General features: G+C 38.3%; 1 protein-coding gene across 9 annotated transcripts in view; it reads left to right on the top strand.

Moving 5' to 3' along the window:
* NEB (nebulin) overlaps positions 1–20386 on the top strand; it is a 234736-nt gene that overhangs the window by 74536 nt on the left and 139814 nt on the right. For 8 of the 9 annotated variants that reach the window (XM_087435203.1, XM_087435201.1, XM_087435202.1 and 5 more), the window contains 17 exons: positions 1422–1526; positions 2729–2836; positions 3164–3475; positions 3918–4121; positions 4427–4531; positions 4618–4725; positions 5779–6090; positions 6389–6592; positions 7081–7185; positions 10114–10221; positions 11940–12251; positions 14271–14474; positions 14793–14897; positions 15978–16085; positions 17593–17904; positions 18215–18418; positions 19144–19248. In XM_087435203.1, coding sequence (XP_087291329.1) covers positions 1422–1526; positions 2729–2836; positions 3164–3475; positions 3918–4121; positions 4427–4531; positions 4618–4725; positions 5779–6090; positions 6389–6592; positions 7081–7185; positions 10114–10221; positions 11940–12251; positions 14271–14474; positions 14793–14897; positions 15978–16085; positions 17593–17904; positions 18215–18418; positions 19144–19248 — 3021 coding nt within the window. The remainder of the gene's footprint in view (positions 1–1421; positions 1527–2728; positions 2837–3163; positions 3476–3917; positions 4122–4426; positions 4532–4617; positions 4726–5778; positions 6091–6388; positions 6593–7080; positions 7186–10113; positions 10222–11939; positions 12252–14270; positions 14475–14792; positions 14898–15977; positions 16086–17592; positions 17905–18214; positions 18419–19143; positions 19249–20386) is intronic. The other variant, XM_087435204.1, reaches the window with a different exon arrangement.

Genomic DNA, 20386 nt, shown 5'->3' with positions numbered 1-20386 from the left:
ACCCCACACTGTACACCTCAAAGGGAAAATGACAAGTTCAAGGAACCAATGAGACTTAAAATTTTTATATTAAAATAATTTCAGGCATACAGAAAATTTGCAAAAGTGTATAAATAATTTATATATATTTACATATATGTATATTTCAGCCATATTCCCCAATTGTTAACATTTTGCCACATTTGCATCTTTTTTCTTTCTCCCCCTCTCCCTCTCTTTCTTTATCTTTCATGTATATATATATGTAAGTTGCTTCATGATGCCACTGTATCCCTAAATACTTCAGTGTGTATTTTCTGAAAACAAGAACATTCTCTTACATAACCACAGTGCAGTGATCAAAATCAGGAAATCAATGTTGAAGCAATAGTAGTTTACAGAATTTATTCACTTTTACCACTAATTTCTTTTATATAAGATAAATATTTTCTGATCCAGGATCCAATCCAAGATCACACATTGAATTTGTTTGTCATGTCTTTAGTCTCCTTTAATCTGGACTGGTTTCTCACTATTTCTTTGTCTTCCAAGTCCCTGACATTTGTAAAGAGCACAAGCCAGTTATTTTGTAGAATCTCCCTCAATTTGGGTTTGTCTGGTGTTTCCTCATGATTAGATTCAGGTTTTGTATCTTTAGCAGGATAATACATGTTGTGTCCTCCTCCATACATCGTATCAGGAGGCACATGATATCAATTTGTTCCATTATTGAATTTTAACTTTTATCACTTGGTTACAATGGTGTTGCCAGGTCTTTCCACTGTCAAGTTACTATTTTATCCTTTGTAATTGCTAAGTATCTTGTGGGGAGATTCTCTGACAATGTAAACATCCTCAAACTTTTTCATCAGACTTTCATCCCCTGGTTTTAATAAATCAATGAGATTTTTGTTTGAGTCCCCTTGTCTTTTGTTGGAGAAAGATAGAGGGACATATAAGAGATTTTGATAAATTCTCGTACAAAATCCTTTTGGAAATACTAATCTCCCAAAATAATTATGAGGTATAACTATAAGTAATAAACCACATAGGAAATGAGACTCCTTAATTTCTGGATATACCTTGAATATGTCATCTTTTGAGAAGGCAAGGGCTTCTCAAATTGTTCCAATTAAACAGTGAGGGAGACTTTTATAATACAACAGGATGGAGACCTTGCTCCATTTGATGATCTTGGCAAAGGCTTCAAGTACTTGGGTTGATTGCTTATAGGCAGGGTTATCTATAACTTTGAAAAGGTAATCCATAATCTATATTTTGAAAGGCAATTTTGTTTCAGATAAATCAAGAAATACTGTACCTATTTTCTGCTTATACTATCAATTATAATGGCTAATTCAGATGAATTCAATAGTCCTGTGTGTTGTTAACTATGTCATTCACTAAGAATACCACTGAAAAACTCTTATCTCTCATTTTAGAGACTTTATAGAGAAGCTTGGGACAAGGACAAGACTCAAGTCCACATCATGCCTGACACACCTGACATTATTCTGGCTAAAGCAAACTTAATCAATACAAGTGATGTAAGTTTCCAGATTCAGCATATGTTTTCAGAAAGCTCATTTTAATTGCTTCCATTGCAGTGAATTTATTTGGGAGTTATTTTGAATTCCCAGATCATTTTAATTAATAAACTACATGTGACTCAGATTCCTCATTTAGTGGCTTTTAGCTTGAACATCAAAATAATTGGCATTCTCTAGCTCAGGCAGAGTTGAGAGGGTGTGCCGTCCGTTCCTGTAGTCCGTTATTACATGTATCATCATAATGTAACAGTTTATATCACTCTCCCCTACGTGGATAGGAGCTCCTTGGGGGCAGAGTCAATTTGTATTGGATCTGCAGTGCTTAGCTAGTATAGTGCCTGACACACATGAAATTCAATGAAATTTTGATGAATGAGCATAAAAAACCCGTTTTTATTTTCATCGTCATCATAGCATAATCTCCTGAAATTTATAGGAGAAAATTAAATATTTAAAGACAAATGGTAAGCTCTAATAGACTTCAATATTAAATAATGTATTAGAGTAATGTCATAAAGGACTAAAACATAAACACAAGTCTAAGATCAATAGGCATGTTAAACAATCTGGTTTCTGGATAAAGTACATTAAATTATAGTCTTAATTATTTAATTATATAACCAATCTACAGAAACAAATTATTTCACTTAAGCTTTTTTAATTCAATATTTAAACTTTCCTCAAAAAATCTTACATTTTAAAAATTATGAAGGACTTTGTTTCTTACCTACAGATGTGGATCCTACTTTGGACTGCCCTGTATTGTGAAATAGACTCTATTTCACAGTGCGTTAGCTACAGCAAGACACAGACAATTAGGCATAATTTTTCCCCACTAGAGGTGTTAGATGGAAAGGCGTTGCTCTTTTCTAACAAAAACTTCTAATGAAACACTCAAAGTTAATTGGAAAACAGCACCTAAATGATATTTAATTTCATTTCTCTATCAATTTACTTCTGTCTCATTCTCATGAGTATTTTGGAAGAGCTGACATTTAATTTTGTTAATCTAGGTAGTTGAAGAGCTTTAAAGTTTAAAACAGGATCGTTAGAAATCAATGGGCATAATTACATTTGACTATTCTCGAGCACAGATACTATTCTCATGAACTCTTAAAATATTTAGCATGTTGGATCCATTATTCTGCAGTTGTTTATGGAAAACAGTTTTTCCCAAAGTGATCTTCGTCTCTTAACAGAAACTCTACCGAATGGGTTATGAGGAGCTGAAGAAAAAAGGTTACGATCTTCCGCTTGATGCCATACCAATCAAAGCGGCAAAAGCATCTCGAGAAATTGCCAGCGAAGTAAGACTTTAGTCCCTGTTCATACTCATTTGATTGCAATTTATCACTTCAAAGCAGTCTTAATTTAATTTTAAGTTGAACAAATTCTTCCAAAGAGTAACAAATTAAAACAGAGTGAAATGATCCCAGAGATGCAGTATGAGATGAAAATAAGCTCAAGGATGCATTTATTATGTATGGAATTTGTAGCTGGATTTAGCCTTTAATCTTAACCTGTGGCTCTCTAGGTTTAGTGAAATATTTTGGGTTAATATGCTTTGTAATTTATCACAAAGATGGCAACGTACGTTAACCTTGAAAGGAATGAGACATGTTTTTTTCCTTTAGTACAAGTACAAAGAAGGCTTTCGCAAGCAGCTTGGCCACCACGTTGGAGCCCGGGACATCAAAGACGACCCCAAGATGATGTGGTCCATGCACGTGGCCAAGATCCAGAGTGACAGGGAGTATAAGAAGGACTTTGAGAAGTGGAAGACCAAGTTCAGCAGCCCCGTGGACATGCTGGGGGTGGTGCTGGCCAAGAAGTGCCAGACCCTAGTCAGTGACGTGGATTATAAGAACTACCTGCACCAGTGGACCTGCCTGCCCGACCAGAGTGATGTCGTCCATGCTCGACTTGCCTATGACCTCCAGAGCGACGTGAGTCTAAGATTTTCCTTTGGCCAACAAAACACCGAGTCTGCTTTCCTTAGTACCAAAGTTCCCCCAAAGCGAGGAGAGTTGAGTTTATACAACTGAGTTCTACTTCCCTGGACTAATGCCCACGCTCTATCCAGTCACGAGTACCATTGTTCCACAAAGAAAGAGCCAGCAAAGCCCTCATTGCTTTGGTGGAAGCCTCTAGATTGTTGATCTAGAACAGTTGGGTCATTCTCTACACGCTGCTGTTTAAAATATTTTTCAAAGTATACTTCTAATCTGAATATTTTGATGATTCACAAAACATAACAAAATTTTAAAGTTTTCTAAGAATTCAAGCATTAAAATATATAGTATAGTATAATATATAAACATAAACTTTTATTTCTTCAGGGGCATATCATTATGCTTATGTTTAGTGGTTTGTCACTTACAATTTCAGAATTTGTACAAGTCCGACCTTCAGTGGCTAAAAGGCATTGGCTGGTTACCTAGTGGTTCTCTTGAGGATGAGAAGAACAAGAGAGCTACCCAGATTTTGAGTGACCACAATTACCGTCAGCACCCAGATAAATTCAAATTTTCCAGCCTTATGGATTCCATCCCAATGGTTTTGGCAAAAAACAATGCTACTACCATGAACCATGTAAGTCCTTTCTTTACTTGAGGGTATTAGTTTGTGTGTGTGTGTGTGTGTGTGTGTGTGTGTGTGTATAAACACTGAAATCTGTCTCTATAAAAGAAAATTCATATTCAATTCTTTTGCTTGGTATTAAAGTGCCTTGTAATTAAGTGTTGTGCTTCTTATTGACAAGAGATATCTAGACCTGAAGGTGTTATAAATGTCAACTCACAGAGCAGACTTTCTTTACTTTCATTAAGAACAAAGTTATTCTTATGTGTCTATTCATTACTGGCCTGTACTAGTCATGTCTCTTTTGCTTGTTTTAGCGACTCTATACAGAAGCTTGGGATAAAGATAAAACCGCTGTCCACATAATGCCAGACACCCCTGAAGTTTTACTAGCTAAACAAAATCAAATAAATTACAGTGAGGTAAGCAATATATTCATGGTGCATGATATATTTTCCTTACACTGTACTTTCTAAATCAAACTTATGATCATTTATGTCTATTTCAGAAACTGTATAAACTTGGTCTAGAAGAAACCAAGAATAGAGGCTATGATATGCGGCTAGATGCCATTCCCATCAGGGCGGCCAAGGCCTCCAGAGACATTGCAAGTGAAGTAAGTGGGCCTGAAAAGTTCTTTGCCTTAGCTTTGCCTCCAAGATTCTTTCTCTCTCCTGGATATGTAGTAGAGCGCGTAAGCTATGAGGTTCAAGTTTTTGCTAACAGTTTTTCTCAGTCGATAGTTCAAAATAATGGTAATGAAATTCTCAACACAAAGGCTAAATTCTAGTTATGGTTGAGTCCCTAGCTACAGGCATTTCAAAATATTGCCCATTTCTTGCTGAACAAAAGCGTTGGACACGACTATAGTTCAGACATCCTTTTGGCTTTTCCACATGATATATTTCTTATATACAAACTCATTGTAGGATTCCTCACAACCCAACCCATGCCCTAAGAACCAATGAACTCACAAGGGCTGAATGAGGGGGATACATTATTCTGTTCAAAGTCCAGCCATCCACGTGGACCATATGTTTGTATCTGCATCCAGTGATAGGCTGCAGATATTTATTTTCTTTAAAAGATGGATTTGCTCACATTTCTAGAAACTTTTGTCCTTCGATTTCTTTTGTCTATGAAGTCAAGATATATTTTTCCTTTATTTCCAAAATATGGAAAATAACCATCATAATTTAAAAATAAATGCTCAATAACCACGGGAGGGTTAAAAGTATTAACATATATCATTATAATGAAATAGTGCTGCTATTAAAATTCATGTTTGTGGAGAATATTTAATGACGCAGAGAAATGCTTATATAATAACTGAAAAAAGCAGGCACAAACCCATATACAGTATGACTCCTACTCTAATTTTATTTTCTCTCTGTCTGTCTCTCTCTCTCTCTCACACACACACACACACACCCCTCAAAAATCAGTTTTATCAATGGTTATCAGTGAATGGCAGAATAATGTCTTAATTTTTCTTTTCTTTTTTGTATACATAAATGCTTTATTTTCTAGATGTCTTATAAGATGCGTGTATCATTTACGTATTCAGGGGAAAATCATCATATTTTTAATCAATAGGAAAATCTGGGCCTAGTAATTGCTTTTTACTAAAAGTTAAAATAGGCGACTATCAGTCTCTTTCTTCTTCTAGTTCAAGTACAAAGAAGGCTATCGTAAGCAACTCGGCCACCACATTGGTGCCCGGGACATTAAGGACGACCCCAAGATGATGTGGTCCATGCACGTGGCCAAGGTCCAGAGTGACAGGGAGTACAAGAAGGACTTTGAGAAGTGGAAGACCAAGTTCAGCAGCCCTGTGGACATGCTGGGGGTGGTGCTGGCCAAGAAGTGCCAGACCCTAGTCAGTGACGTGGATTATAAGAACTACCTGCACCAGTGGACCTGCCTGCCCGACCAGAGTGACGTCGTCCATGCTCGGCAGGCCTATGACCTCCAGAGTGACGTGAGTACCTGAGGATTATAATGACAGCAAAGATGGGAAATCAATGAATTAATACCCCTTGAGAAGGTAGCAATAAGTGGCACCAAACCCACCAGCCTCTGCAAGGGGGGAATAGCATTTCTTCTTTCCTTGTGAGTGTTAATCCTTTAACCCTACAGACCAAAAAGGAATATTGTCTGATATCCTGCCTGTCCACCAAACTATATTTTAAGAGAGCTTTTGCTTTATTTCATTTCCTTCAGATGAAAATGTTTTCCCAGTGCAGGGATAAATATGTATTGACGATTTGTCTCAACAGAATATGTACAAGTCAGATCTCCAGTGGCTGAGAGGCGTCGGCTGGGTTCCCATTGGCTCTTTGGATGTGGAAAAATGCAAAAGGGCAACTGAAATTTTGAGTGATAAAATCTATCGCCAGCCTCCAGACAGATTTAAATTTACCAGTGTGACTGATTCTCTGGAACAGGTGTTGGCTAAGAATAATGCCATCAACATGAACAAGGTGAGGCTTTGAAATTCAGAGAGCCAAGGTAGGCCTCCTAAAGCTGAATCAAAGAAAAAGAAGCGTAATTGAGAAAAGAAAGAAGGAGAGCATTGAGCAACAAAAGACATCTGTCTGTCTACCAATCATCTGTCTGTCTGTCTATCTATCTATCTATCTATCTATGTCAATTATATTTTAATATTTACTTCAGTAGTTTCATGGTTTTGGTAAAAATGTGTATTTTTGTGGAAGAATCATCTTTGCATAAAAGATATTCTTAATTTCCTTTTAATTGTTAACATACGCCTCAGATGCTCAGAAGGCACTTATCAATATCTGTTCTACTATGAACTGATTATTTTACTTGAAGATGTGTATAAAATACATAATATGTACAAAATGCATAAGCTTTTGTTATTTTACTTATAAAGTTTTTGTGGCCCTGAAATTTCTATTAATTACTCAATGAATTTTTTCCTGATGCCGTTGTATATTTTCTTTGATAGCGTTTGTACACGGAAGCCTGGGACAAAGACAAGATCCAGATCCACATCATGCCAGACACACCAGAAATTACATTGGCAAGAATGAACCAGATCAACTACAGTGAGGTGGGAGCAGATGCTAATTCTATGACATTTGCACGCTGTTTCTTATTTCAATTAATCTATTCCACAGTGATACAATAGTAAACAACAACTTTATAAAGAATCTCTTTTCTTGCTTCATGTGAATACTGACTCCTACATTTCTTAATCACCATTCTAAACATCAAACTTTGAGAAATACAAATTATCATTTAGGAAGGGCAAGTTGTAAGAACTAATGATTTAAGCAGTAACCATAAGATTATCAGACCTTTTTCTTTTATTAATTTTTTGAGTTAGGAACTTAGCAGTGCATCGAATATACATGTATCTCCTCCTTATGCTATATAGCTATGCTAAATATATTTTCCATGTGTGATTCATTTTTCCTAAACTGTAATTTAGGATCAAATTTCAACATTTTTAATGTATAAGATTAAAGTCAAGGATTAGAATCACAGTACTATCAATGCTGAGAGAGACGGAGAAAGAAAGAGAATCTGTCAGTGGATATATTAGCAAGCCCATTTCCTTCTCACTCTCTGTCAGCATAGAACCATGTGTTCCCATTTTGGAACCACAGGTGTTTAGGCTGAGAGATCAGCCTCTCTTCTAGTACTGGAGTCCCTACCCAACACATTGTCATCTTGCCTTTGCTTAAGTGTTCTCAGTGACAAGGAGCTTATCTCAAAAATCAACCCATTTGTTCTGGAAAATTCCATTAGTAGGTGCTTCTGATGTATTGAGTCACAACCTTTCTCTCTGCAGAGCCACATAGTCCTCTGAGGCTGTGTAGAACCAATCTGTGCCACCTCCACAGAGTTGGAGATAGCTACCACGGTGTCTACCCTCCCACCTCACCTCGGGGCGTCTTTCTAATTCAAGCATCCTAAGTTCCTAGGCATTCCTCACATGACATCCTTGCTAGAATGTGGCTCTCAGAACTGAAAGAAATCCTTCGAGTAAGGAGTGACCAGAGTAGAGCACAGTTGAATGTCATAGTTCCTCTTCGGGATATTTGACCTCCATTGTGCACCCTGGGCCTCAGGGTGGCAGCTCTGTCACTGCTGGTACACATGGAACTTGGGATCGACTGAAACCCTAAGAGCTTTTTCTTAGGCTTAAGCTAGATTTCCTCTATCCTGCATTTATATATTTGCAATTTAAATCTCAGTTCAAAGATTGACATTTATCTCTCTGCAATTTCTTCTTCTCAAATTGAGCCTATTGGTTTAAGACTGTGGAGATTTTTGTGAATCTAAGAGTCTCTCAGCTGATGTATTAGTTATTTCCCCCAGCTTTGTGCTATCAGCAAGGAAAATATTGTTTTTTTGACAGCATGAATCAACAGTACATTACTCTTCTGCAGAATATAACTTAGAAATTTTAGATAGATAAGCCACCATCTTAAGTCATTTTACTTTTGGGGTGCAGACTATAATTTAGTGATTGTATAACTAGCTCTTAATTGTCATCCAAACCTAAAAACATCAAGTGCTACTCTCAGACAGAAGAGGAGAGAATTTTACCCTAAACCTGTAATAGAGGTACCGCATTGTTATAGGAAAGCATGTATTGTACGTGTAGGAATCAAGAGACACAGAGCCCCTGTAACCAGCCACTCAGGCTTTCTGGAATTCTCAACTCTCTATCTTTGCTACAAAAGCTCAGAGATCCTAAGGTGTTGCTGTTGATTTGAAGGGGCACTAGGAGATGGCGCTGAACTGAGTGCCTAACCTGGCTGGTCTGCTTTCTCGGTTTTTCTCTAGCAGCTGAGTTCAATTCTATTTTGCTTCCTTCTCATCTAGGAGAGGAAGATAAAATGCAAATTTGATTATGTCACTCTTCCTCAAAGATTTTTGTTGTTCCTATTTGCTGTAGAATTAAACGCAAACTCTTATCTTAGCATCAAGATTCTTTTCAGTCCTCTCCTGCCACTTCTCCCTGAGCCCACACCCCCCTTCCTTCAGCACCTCTGCACTTTCACTCCCCTGTGCCTTGATTCATGCAACTCCCTCTGCCCTCCACTGTGACCTCAGTCTATTGAAACCACACTCATCACTCAGGGTCAAAGCAAAGGTCACTCCCTCTGCAGGAACTTTCCTGATTCTCAATTCAGAATAAATTACTCCTTCCTGGGGTTCTTTGTTAATAATATGGTTAAACCAGCTCTCGTGGTTTGACTTTTCAGCAGCTTGTTCCATAGGTTGTCAGTCTTTCCATCAGTTCTTCCAGAAATCTTGAGGACGGGAGAGGTCTCCTACTCTTTTTTTTTTTTTTTTTTTTAATTTTCATTTTATTTTATTTTTATTTTTCCCCCCAAAGCCCCAGTAGATAGTTGTATGTCATAGCTGCACATCTTTCTAGTTGCTGTATGTGGGACGCGGCCTCAGCATGGCCGGAGAAGCAGTGCGTCAGTGAGCACCCGGGATCCGAACCCCGGGCCGCCAGTAGCAGAGCGCACACACTTAACCGCTACGCCACGGGCCGGCCCCTCCTACTCATCTTTGATTCTCAAGTACCCAGCACAGTCATGATACAGAGTCAGTGCAGAATAAGTTTGGATTGAATTAATTTCCGTGATCAACAATTTATCAAGTCTTTTTCTCTGATTCACATTTTACCACCTTAGGCCCATGAGTTTCAGAGTAATTTTTCCAGTTCTTTTCCAAACGAATTCATTGTTGCAACTACAATTTTTTAAATGATATATAATATCTGTATATAGTTAATTCAACATAAGCTTTAAAATAAAAAAAAAGGTGTAATGTTTTCTATAGATATCATTTATATGTCTTAACTTCAGCAAAAAAATGCGGAAGGCTTAGAACTCTCAAAAGTGAGATTATTATAGGCACCTACTGTGTAGAACTTAGTGAATTATTTCTGTCTCCTATCAGTTTTTAGATATGAATGTCAACTCTAGCTGATTGTTTTTTTGCCCAAATGTAGAATCTGTATAAACTTGCAAACGAAGAAGCAAAGAAGAAAGGCTATGACCTGCGAAGCGATGCCATCCCCATCGTGGCCGCCAAGGCCTCCAGGGACATCGTCAGTGACGTGAGTTGTCAATTTTATTTCTTGTCTGTGATCAGTCTGAAGTGGCATTTTCCCTGAACTAAATCTTTAAAAAGAACTTTCCTGGACCTTTGAAAATATATCCTGATGTATTTTGTGTGAGATTTTTCAAAAACCTAGCTTCGAGGGAAATGAAAAATTGGATGTTTATAAAAGGGGTTTGTAACCTTGAGGACACAGTATCTTCAGTGAAAACGGGTCCACCAAGAATAGAGAAAGATCCGTTCATGTGGAAATTGTTAGCGTGCAGCTGCAGGCTTGGAGATGCTTGTATAAAAATGATCACGGTGCTTACAGAAAGTGTACCTAACAAACTTAAGTTCTCCCCGTGAGAATCAGGGCCTTCCTTTATGCAGCACTTTAACACACAGTATTCAAAAAATGCATATGACACTTTGTAATTCACCCTGGGGGCATTGCAACCAAGGGGCATGGCAATTCACCCTTGTAACATTATGAAAAGAAGGCAATTGATCAGTACCAGAAGTGGCTACTAGCCCAAGGTTGCACCCTTAATAATAGCCCCTGGCTGTGTAGCTCCTACTTCCCAGAATAAAACCATCATCCTGTCTTGGTGCCTCAGGGGATTCTTGAGGAACAGATCACTGGTCTAAAACTCGAGGCCCACTATTCGGGTATATGGTAATATGCTGTCTTTTATATAGGAAAAATCATGTTAGTGACTCACTTTAGTTTATGTATTTTGGAAATTCTCCACAAATGGATTTATGCCAATAATAATAAACAATGAAATAATAACAACCAAGAAGTATTGAGAACTCTGTGCTAAGAGCTTTACATGCATTATCTTACTTACTCTTCATAATTATCCCAAGATGTAAATATTGTCGTCATTGCTGTTTTGTGGATTGCTTAAGCAACCTGCCTAAAATCAAACTCTTAGTGGGTGGTGGAGTTGAAACTCCAAACAACCTCATTCCTTTCCACTGTACCCCTGCCTCCTGCTGACTCATCTATACTTTCTCACTCAGCTATCTTTGAGACTAGAAGTGAGTATTTTGGATAATTGCCTCAGATTCCAGGACGAAGTCCTTGGACGTGGAATAATAAAAACATTCTTGGCCCGTGGGGGACTAGAACCCATGACTTTATTAGGAGCATGCTCTAACCAGTTGGGCTGCTTATCAGCTTCATTAGTATAACCAGGTTTCGAAATGATGCCAAAAATTTGCTGCCATCACTGTATGCCTGAATCTATTACGAAATAATAAATTCTCTGTTGCTACTGCAGGTAGCCCTTGACCCGAGTATTTCATCCTTGCAGGAATCAGACACTCATTTTACATTTATATATTTCATTTAAATGTACCACGTTACCAAGTGCATCTCTTTCCTGACATACTTTTACGGAATAAGCTCCATTTCTCTAAGTTCCCTGGTTCAAACGGCCTCTGACCCACATCCACAGGTGGCCTTTCCCCATTGTGTGCACTTCCTGCCTCCAGAAGTATTCCTTATTACCAGGCCATAGGTGATTTGGAGTATACACTACAGTTATATGGATTCCATCTATTTTTACTACCTCTATAAGCTTCTAGGATAAAAGTCAGGACACCGGCTTGAGCTAGTGCTTAAGCAAAAGTCAACTTACAACTGTGATGTAAGCAAGATGATTTTGTACAGACTTGCGGCTTCTAAGGGCTTACAGTAAAGACCTGATTTGTGTGTTTTCATCTTAGTACAAATACAAAGATGGTTACCGCAGGCAGCTTGGCCATCACATTGGTGCCCGGGACATTAAGGATGATCCCAAGATGATGTGGTCCATGCATGTGGCCAAGATTCAGAGTGACAGGGAGTACAAGAAGGACTTTGAGAAGTGGAAGACCAAGTTCAGCAGCCCCGTGGACATGCTGGGGGTGGTGCTGGCCAAGAAGTGCCAGACCCTAGTCAGTGACGTGGATTATAAGAACTACCTGCACCAGTGGACCTGCCTGCCCGACCAGAGTGACGTCATTCATGCTCGGCACGCCTATGACCTCCAGAGCGATGTGAGTACAGCATTTATAAGAGCTGTCTGCAGAAATAACTCAAACTATATAATAATTATCCTTTATATACACTCCATTGGCCTACTCAAGCTAGGATTTATTGGTCAGTGAATGAGATTTGGAGCAAGAGTATAGTTTTATTGCTTTATTGTGAATACATTAATAGGCTTTATAACGAAGTTAGGTTTACAAACAGGACTTAGTCTTGTAAAAAAAAACTGGTATTAAGCAATGTTAGAATTCAGGATCCACCAGAGGGAGACATTTTCTTTTATTTTTTTTTTAAGGAGGAAGAAACATCACATTTTTATTAAAAAAAAATTACTCCGAAATTTGCTTTTAGGTTCCTTGCAAAACAAATGAGGCAATAATTGGTAGAATACTGATGCCTGCTACAGTGCTAAATGTTATTCCTATGAAATAAAAGAAGTCACTGTGTCTGTGAAATGACTGGATCCTTTCCCTGACACTTCCTCCTCTTGGCACGGCTCTCTTTTCAGAGGGGTCACATGGTAATGACAGAGCCCAGTTCCTATTAGAAGCAGATGCACCATCTCAAATCTGGGTGTGAGAAGCACATTTCCTGCAGCATATATTTATAAATGTTTGAAGGAATTATTAAGCATGAGAGGACTTTGGAGAATAAAACGAATTAATAATAGTTATACATTAATTGGCTGTTTCTAGAAACTGTACAGCCCACCTGTGAAAACTCCCACATCTGTTCTGTAGCTTTCAACATACAGAACCCTGTGTTTTGCAATTCTCTCCAAAAAAGAAACGCTTTGCCTGCACATGAAAGGTAGTTAAAAATGGTTAATCTCACCCATCAAGTGACAGCATTGACAGACTTCTCGTATCCATCTATTTGTTGAGTGCCTTTTCGAGATCTCGCTGTGACACTCCCTCACACTGTGACATGGTCTTAATGAGATAAGAAGCGTTTAAAAGTAAAAAAGTACTCCAGAGGTATAAAATGTTATTGTTTTCATTCTTGCTGTTGTTATTCAGGGGGCAATAACTAATCAGCATAGGGCAATTCCAATAGGCTTTTTGTCTAGACTGCAAAATATCAGCCTATATTTTCTACTTAGTTGCTGTTACTGGTGAAACCCTTCCAGTGAGCTGAGCAAAGGTCCAATTCCATTGTCGTAAAGTAGTTATGAATGTTTAATGGGTACACAAAAATCTTTAGCAGAAAAAAATGATTTAAAATAAAGTGAGAAATAAAGATATGGGAAGAAAATTCTGGAAAGGATTCCATGCTTTCTGTCCTGAGAACTTGGTGCGGAAGAGACTGGGGCCCTGGACCAATGAAATTTATTGCCCTGAAGCTTGGACAGTGTTAAAACCGTCACAGGTCTGCCTCAGGGCTTCAGGGGTTCTACTTCATTATTATATTTTAACTTCTCTCTCTCTCTCTTTTTTCTTAAAAAGAGCATTACAGCTAGTTTGAAATATAAGAAAAAAACCGAGAAAGCAGTAATAATCCAATCACTGAAAAAGTGCACTCCTGTTTGTATAACTTATCCACACACATTGTTTTATGTGCTATTTTTTTCATTTAATAATATATTAATGACATTTCTACATGTCATCAATATTCTTAAAAATATGGCTTTTAGTAGCTTCAGAGTATTTCATTTGACCAGACCTAACATTTATTTGCTGATAGCTTGTTCTTGGACGTATATGTGGTTTCTCTCACTCTGACTTGGCATTCTTTTCCTGTGCCCAAGGACATGCTAACAACATTCACTGAACTGACTGACAGAAGATATTAGTTTGGATCAGTCCTCTCCTAACAACCTGAAATATTTGGTGACTTTTTGTTATGGCCAGCAGACTTTTCTGGGTCATTTTAGAACATAGATCCTCTTTTAGTCTGCCTAATACTTGTTTTCAATGAAAAAAAAAAATCCAACAACCAGAATTGTACTTTATTATTGATTTCGTTTGTGTCTTTACCCTAAATCCTTTGGTCTTGGTGAAGAGTTCCTGCCTTTTTCCTCTTCACAGAATATTTACAAGTCTGATCTCCAGTGGCTGAAAGGCATTGGCTGGGTCCCCATTGGGTCTCTGGATGTGGTCAAGTGCAAGAGAGCTGCAGAGATACTGAGTGACAACCTCTACCGCCAGCCTCCGGACAAGCTGAAGTTCACCAGTGTGCCCGATTCCCTGGAACAGGTGCTGGCTAAGAACAACGCCATCAACATGAACAAGGTGAGCCCCAGCTGCCCCAAGCTTCATGAAGATGTGAAAAGGTGCTATTATACTTTAATGACTAGTGGAGTTAAAACTATCCAGGAAGGTGTAGGGTCACATTTACCTCTTAAATTGCATACTTGAAATCCTCTAAGTCATTTCTATCATTCCCAGTTTTAACCTTGATAATGAGCGTTAAGACTCAAACCTCCAATTGAATACCTTATATCCAAGTCTAGTTTATTTTTCCTAATGAAAGCAATAATAATCCTACTTTAATTTGACTTTTTGTAATTTCTATTTCAAATGGTTTTCTACCAACATCTTCTTTGATAGCGCTTATACACAGAGGCCTGGGACAAAGACAAGACTCAAGTTCATATCATGCCTGATACCCCGGAGATCATGTTGGCAAGGCAGAACAAAATCAACTACAGTGAGGTAGGGGCAAAATTCTGTGGTGCTACATTTTTGTTGTTGTTGTTGTTATTGTTTGTTTTTCTACACTTACTTTTATGGAGATTCTTGGGCCTCAGTGGTGCATGGGGCTTCATGATATGAACACTCAGCCCATTCAACCTTTCATCTCTATGTTGAATATTATATTCTATAGGATTCCACAGGCAAACTGAAGTCACATTATCTTTTCAGTTTATGACCATTGCTTATGTGGGTCACTGGGACTGAGTAGTATTTTTGACATTTCCAAGGGGTAGGTAGGATTGGCAGATAAAATACTGGCTCATTATTTATACTAAAACATTATTTGTTGTTTATCTGAAATTCAAGTTCAACTGGGCATGCTATATTTTTATGTGCTAAATCTGGCAACCCTATCAAAGGGGCCTCTAATAATATGCACCTCTTTCCCACCTGGATCCTGAATAAAATTGAGAAGTAAAACAAAGGAGTAGAAATGGAAGTCAAAATCTCACATTTTTTACTATTAAAGCTAGGTTAAGGGCACGTTTGTATGAAAGCCAAGTGAGCCTGCTAACTGAACCCCAGAATTTGTTACCCCACCCAGGCATAGGCCGCAGTGGAGCAGGGCAATCAGCTTCACTGCTTTCAGGGGTGAGGTCCTGCGTAGAGCACAGAGAAACAGGGGAGAGCCCTGGGCTTATTTCTAAAGGGAGCAGGTCAGAGCTGAGCTGAGCATGCCCCGTTATGGTCATCTCTACCAATCAGATAAATCACTAAGTCACTGCACCTCTCCAGGGGCAGAGAGAGTAAATGGGCAGGGAAAGGAGAAAGTCCAGAGATAAAATAATTGAGCTCCCTTTATAGAAAGGAAACCTCAGGCGTGAGAAAGAAGTGTTATCCATAAACAACTCTCATTTGTTTCTAACGCTGTATAGTATTTTTTGGTAGGATATAATACAATTTATCTACTTTCAAATATTGCTGGAAATTTAGATTGTTTCTAATTCTCCTCTGTTTTTAAATTATGTGGTGTCGCTTGAAAATCTCCAAATTGTTGCTGTCAAACCTTTTGCTTTAACTCTGACTTACTTTCTATAGAGTCTGTATAAACTTGCCAATGAAGAAGCAAAGAAGAAAGGCTACGACTTGCGAAGCGATGCCATCCCGATCGTGGCAGCCAAGGCCTCTAGGGACATCGTCAGTGATGTGAGTAGCAACACTCCGAGTAGTTACATGGTTGGGTGGAGTGGGAGGAAGGATGGTTATTACAATGGGAAGATGCCTCTGGGTGCCAGTTAAAGCACGTTTATTGACTTATTTTTCTAAATAAAAGAAATTATTTTCATTTGAAAAAAACTTTCATATTTTTAGCTCCAAAAGATTTTAATAATCAGGTCCCCTAGGCAGAGACGGTGTCCTGAACTTTAGTACAAATTGAATTTGAATCTACAATTGTCCATATTTATCATTTTGTTTTGTTGTGTTTTGTTTCATTTTTGCTGAGCGAGATTCACCCTGAGCTAACATCCATTGCCAATCTTCCTCTTTTTTTGCTTCAGGAAGATGAGCTCTGAGCTAACATCTGTGCCAATCTTCCTCTATTTTGCGTATGGGTTGCCACCACAGCGTGGCTTTACGAGTGGAGTAGATCTGCACCCGGGATCCAAATCTGCGAACCCAGGCTGCTGAAGTGGAGTGTGTGGAACTTTAACCACTCAGCCACGGGGCTGGCGCCCATATCTATAATTTTGAGACATTCATCTCCATATTTTAGGCACATACCCCTCACAGAAATGAGAAAATGCCAGCAGAGTTTAAAAAAATAACTTGGTTACATGTATTGGTTCAATACCAGAAAAAGACCTGGTACAGCCTAGTCTAGGAAAATGCACCTTTACCCAAACCTGCTTTGGATTTTTGCCAAGTCTTTCTTTGAAAAATTACCTAAGTTCTTCCTTTTGAGTGCTTTTTAAATGAAAACAGAAAAACAAAGACAACCCAAAACAACAAAATGGTAAACCTGATTTCTTTTTGCTGTCCCTGGAAGAAGTGGGTCCCTTGGTGGATAATTCAGACTTTTGTAAATATACGTTTAGATTTGTGTGATGTTGTTGCCTAAAGTGTAGAAAAAACATCCAGAGTCAGCACTTAGCACCACCACCAACAAAATGCTTTCTTATGGGTATACAATCTGTTTACTTGAGGAATCCCAACAAACCTCAGCCAAGTTTGATCTCTGATAGAGCAGGGCATGCAGGATACAAAACACAAGCCAGTCCATTTCAGGGAGTCGAGTGACCCAGTGAAAGTCAGTAGAGCCAGATTTGGGTTAGCTGGGTGGGGTGAAATAATACCTGTGGACTGAGGAAAAGCATTCTCAAAATTGTATGTAAAACTTCTGGGTTTGTGATTTCATTGGCCCAAGAGGAAAGACGCCAGTATACAATACCCATTGATTTTCTGAAAAGTGTTATTGCCTTTATTTCCAGGGACTTAATGTCTGCAAACCATAGAACTAGGCAATTTGGACTGTTCCCATTAGAGTATTGCTGTGAAGTCTAATCAGAGTTTAAGATGAGGAGAGAAGTTGATATTCAGATGATTCCTTTTGTCTGCAAGAATTACCAATTTTAAAATAAAGAAATTTTAAATTAATAAGACTTTTAGCTCTTACTACTCATTTTTGCTTTTAAAACTACCCCTTTTATTTCAGTACAAATACAAAGATGGTTACCGCAAGCAGCTCGGCCATCACATTGGAGCCCGGGACATTAAGGATGACCCCAAGATGATGTGGTCCATGCACGTGGCAAAGGTCCAGAGTGACAGAGAGTACAAGAAAGACTTTGAGAAGTGGAAGACCAAGTTCAGCAGCCCAGTGGACATGCTGGGAGTGGTGCTGGCCAAGAAGTGCCAGACCCTAGTCAGTGACGTGGATTATAAGAACTACCTGCACCAGTGGACGTGCCTGCCAGACCAGAATGATGTTGTCCATGCTCGGCATGCCTATGACCTCCAGAGTGATGTGAGTAATGAGATTCGCTAAATACTACTGGTGACCGTGCTCATGATAGTAATACACAGATAATGGTCTAGGATTAGGTAGAGCCTTCAGAAAGAATAACATTTCTTCTCTCTGTCCTTCATTCACTATGTCTTACTTTTCTTCTAGAGAGAACGTAATACCATGAGGCTATATCCAATTTGGCTTTCATATTTTAAAAGACATAGACATCAAGTTTGGCTATCCAAGTTTTCCAGTTTTTTCTTTCATTTTTGAAATCAAGTGTCATAACAGTTTCAGTAATACTTGCTTTTGTGTTTGATTGTACCAGAACGTTTATAAATCAGATCTCCAGTGGCTGAAAGGTATTGGCTGGGTCCCCATTGGGTCTCTGGATGTGGTCAAGTGCAAGAGAGCTGCAGAGATACTGAGTGACAACCTCTACCGCCAGTCTCCGGACAGGCTGAAGTTCACCAGTGTGCCCGATTCCCTGGAACAGGTGCTGGCTAAGAACAACGCCATTAACATGAACAAGGTGAGCCCCCCAATTTAGGAGAACAGAAAACAGGGCTGTATGTCCTTGAGAATGTCTATGATTAGTTAAGTTATCCAGTTTCTATCCTGTATATAGTGATTTGGGTGAGTTCTCTATTCAGTTACATTAGGATCCCAAAAATATGTGTGGGAATTTCTATTTTGACATCTCTTGCGAAATAGCCAGGGTTAAGAATGGGACATCGTTTGGTGTTCAAATGGTTTGAAGTCTATGAGAGTTATCCACGGCTTGGTATCGAAGTGTCTTTCTTGTGGGGTACTTATCTAGGTAAGTATAGAACAAACAAGTCAGACGCCAATCTCCATAACGTTTATCAAAAAGAAACCTAGAAATGGCATATCCAGGGACATTTGCAGTTAATAAACAAACAAACAAACAAAACCATGGGAAGGATTTGTTAATATAGCCACGGTACATGTGGACATGTATATATCCTTGGAAAATACTTGCTTTTAATTTAATTGGAGTGGATGTGATCTTATAATGAAACACACACACATTTTCTGTTCATATCTTAGTCTATATTTATATTTAGTAACAGTAATACCTTGTAATATCAAAGAGATTGGAGTGTGTTAGTGTACAGCACACAGCATAGGCAGTGAGTAGGCTGGCTCTCCACTTTGTCGTGATCTCTAAATTGGAAACTCCTGTTTACAACAAACATTATTTTTCTAATTCACTAACCTTTTTATCCTTCACAGCGGTTATACACAGAGGCCTGGGACAAAGATAAGACCCAAGTCCACATCATGCCTGACACACCTGAAATTATGTTGGCAAGACAAAATAAAATAAATTACAGTGAGGTAAGACCGTTTGTTTTATCTCCTTGATCTGACCACATTGAAAGGTGGTCAGAATTATGGATTTAATTCTCACGTGGACCAATTAGCTTAGTTTTGTTTTTTTATGCCCATAAGCCTACTCTGACAAATGTATCCTTGTATTTAAAAAGTTGATAGATAGAAAGATGGAGAAATAAATATCAGGAGGGGAAAAAAAACTCTCAAGGTTAACTATTAATGATTGAAACATATTGTAATTTTAATTTAAAAAAATTATTGCCATTTATAAAATTAGTACTTGTTTCAAAATTTGTTCTGTGTGTTTTTCTTCAGTTACCTCATCTGTAAAATGGGATAAAAATGCCTATCTTGAAGAATTTTTGTGATGACTAAATGAGGTAGTATATATAATACGCCCAGCACGGAACCTGGTGCAAAATAGTTGCTTAATAAATTTTAATTTCTTCCCTTTATACTCAAGTCATCACAAAAATTAGATTTATTTAATATACTCAAAATAACTTGAGGTTTATTTACAAGAACTGAAATGAGAGTGCTTAAATTCGTCCATTTCGAAATTGCCTAAGGACAATAAAATACATTCTTTTATGCACTATCTCCAGTCTCACTAAACTTGTCATCACATATCTTTGCGGTCCAGAAATACTGGTGCAGAAACAGCTTCTTGTCCAATTGTTCTTGCCAAAGTCAAGAATTATCTGGTTTATTCCAGACGAATACAAATCTCTTACGTGTTTGTGTGTCTTCTCTTAAAAAGAAAAAAGGGAGGGCCAACTTTTCTTCAGTTTGAGAACGCTGGAAAATTTAAGTACTCATTTTCAAAACTTGATCACATTCATTATTTTACCGGAATTAACGACTTTTGCCTATAATAATGTAGTCCTAAAGAAGAGGCGTGCTTATATCAAATAACCATGACTAGTGAATTGCAGAGGATACCATTTCCCTTTGCCTAGCGTTATAAACTAGACCCAAGGACAAGCCTGATCATAAGTATTTGATTGACCTTGGATTCTGTCATTTTGAATGAGCAATTTTTCCCTTGGCCACATACCTTCTCTGTTGGGTTAGCTTTTCCCAGCAAGTCTGTCTCACCCCGAGAAAGATGAAGTTTGTTCCTATCCCAAATTGTAATGAT

This window comes from Ceratotherium simum, chromosome 9 (assembly GCF_057802395.1).
Source record: "Ceratotherium simum simum isolate JZ-2026a chromosome 9, ASM5780239v1, whole genome shotgun sequence".
Lineage (NCBI taxonomy): Eukaryota > Metazoa > Chordata > Mammalia > Perissodactyla > Rhinocerotidae > Ceratotherium > Ceratotherium simum.
The sequence above is the reverse complement of the archived record's forward strand: the minus strand, read 5'-3'. Positions and strand labels throughout refer to the sequence as shown.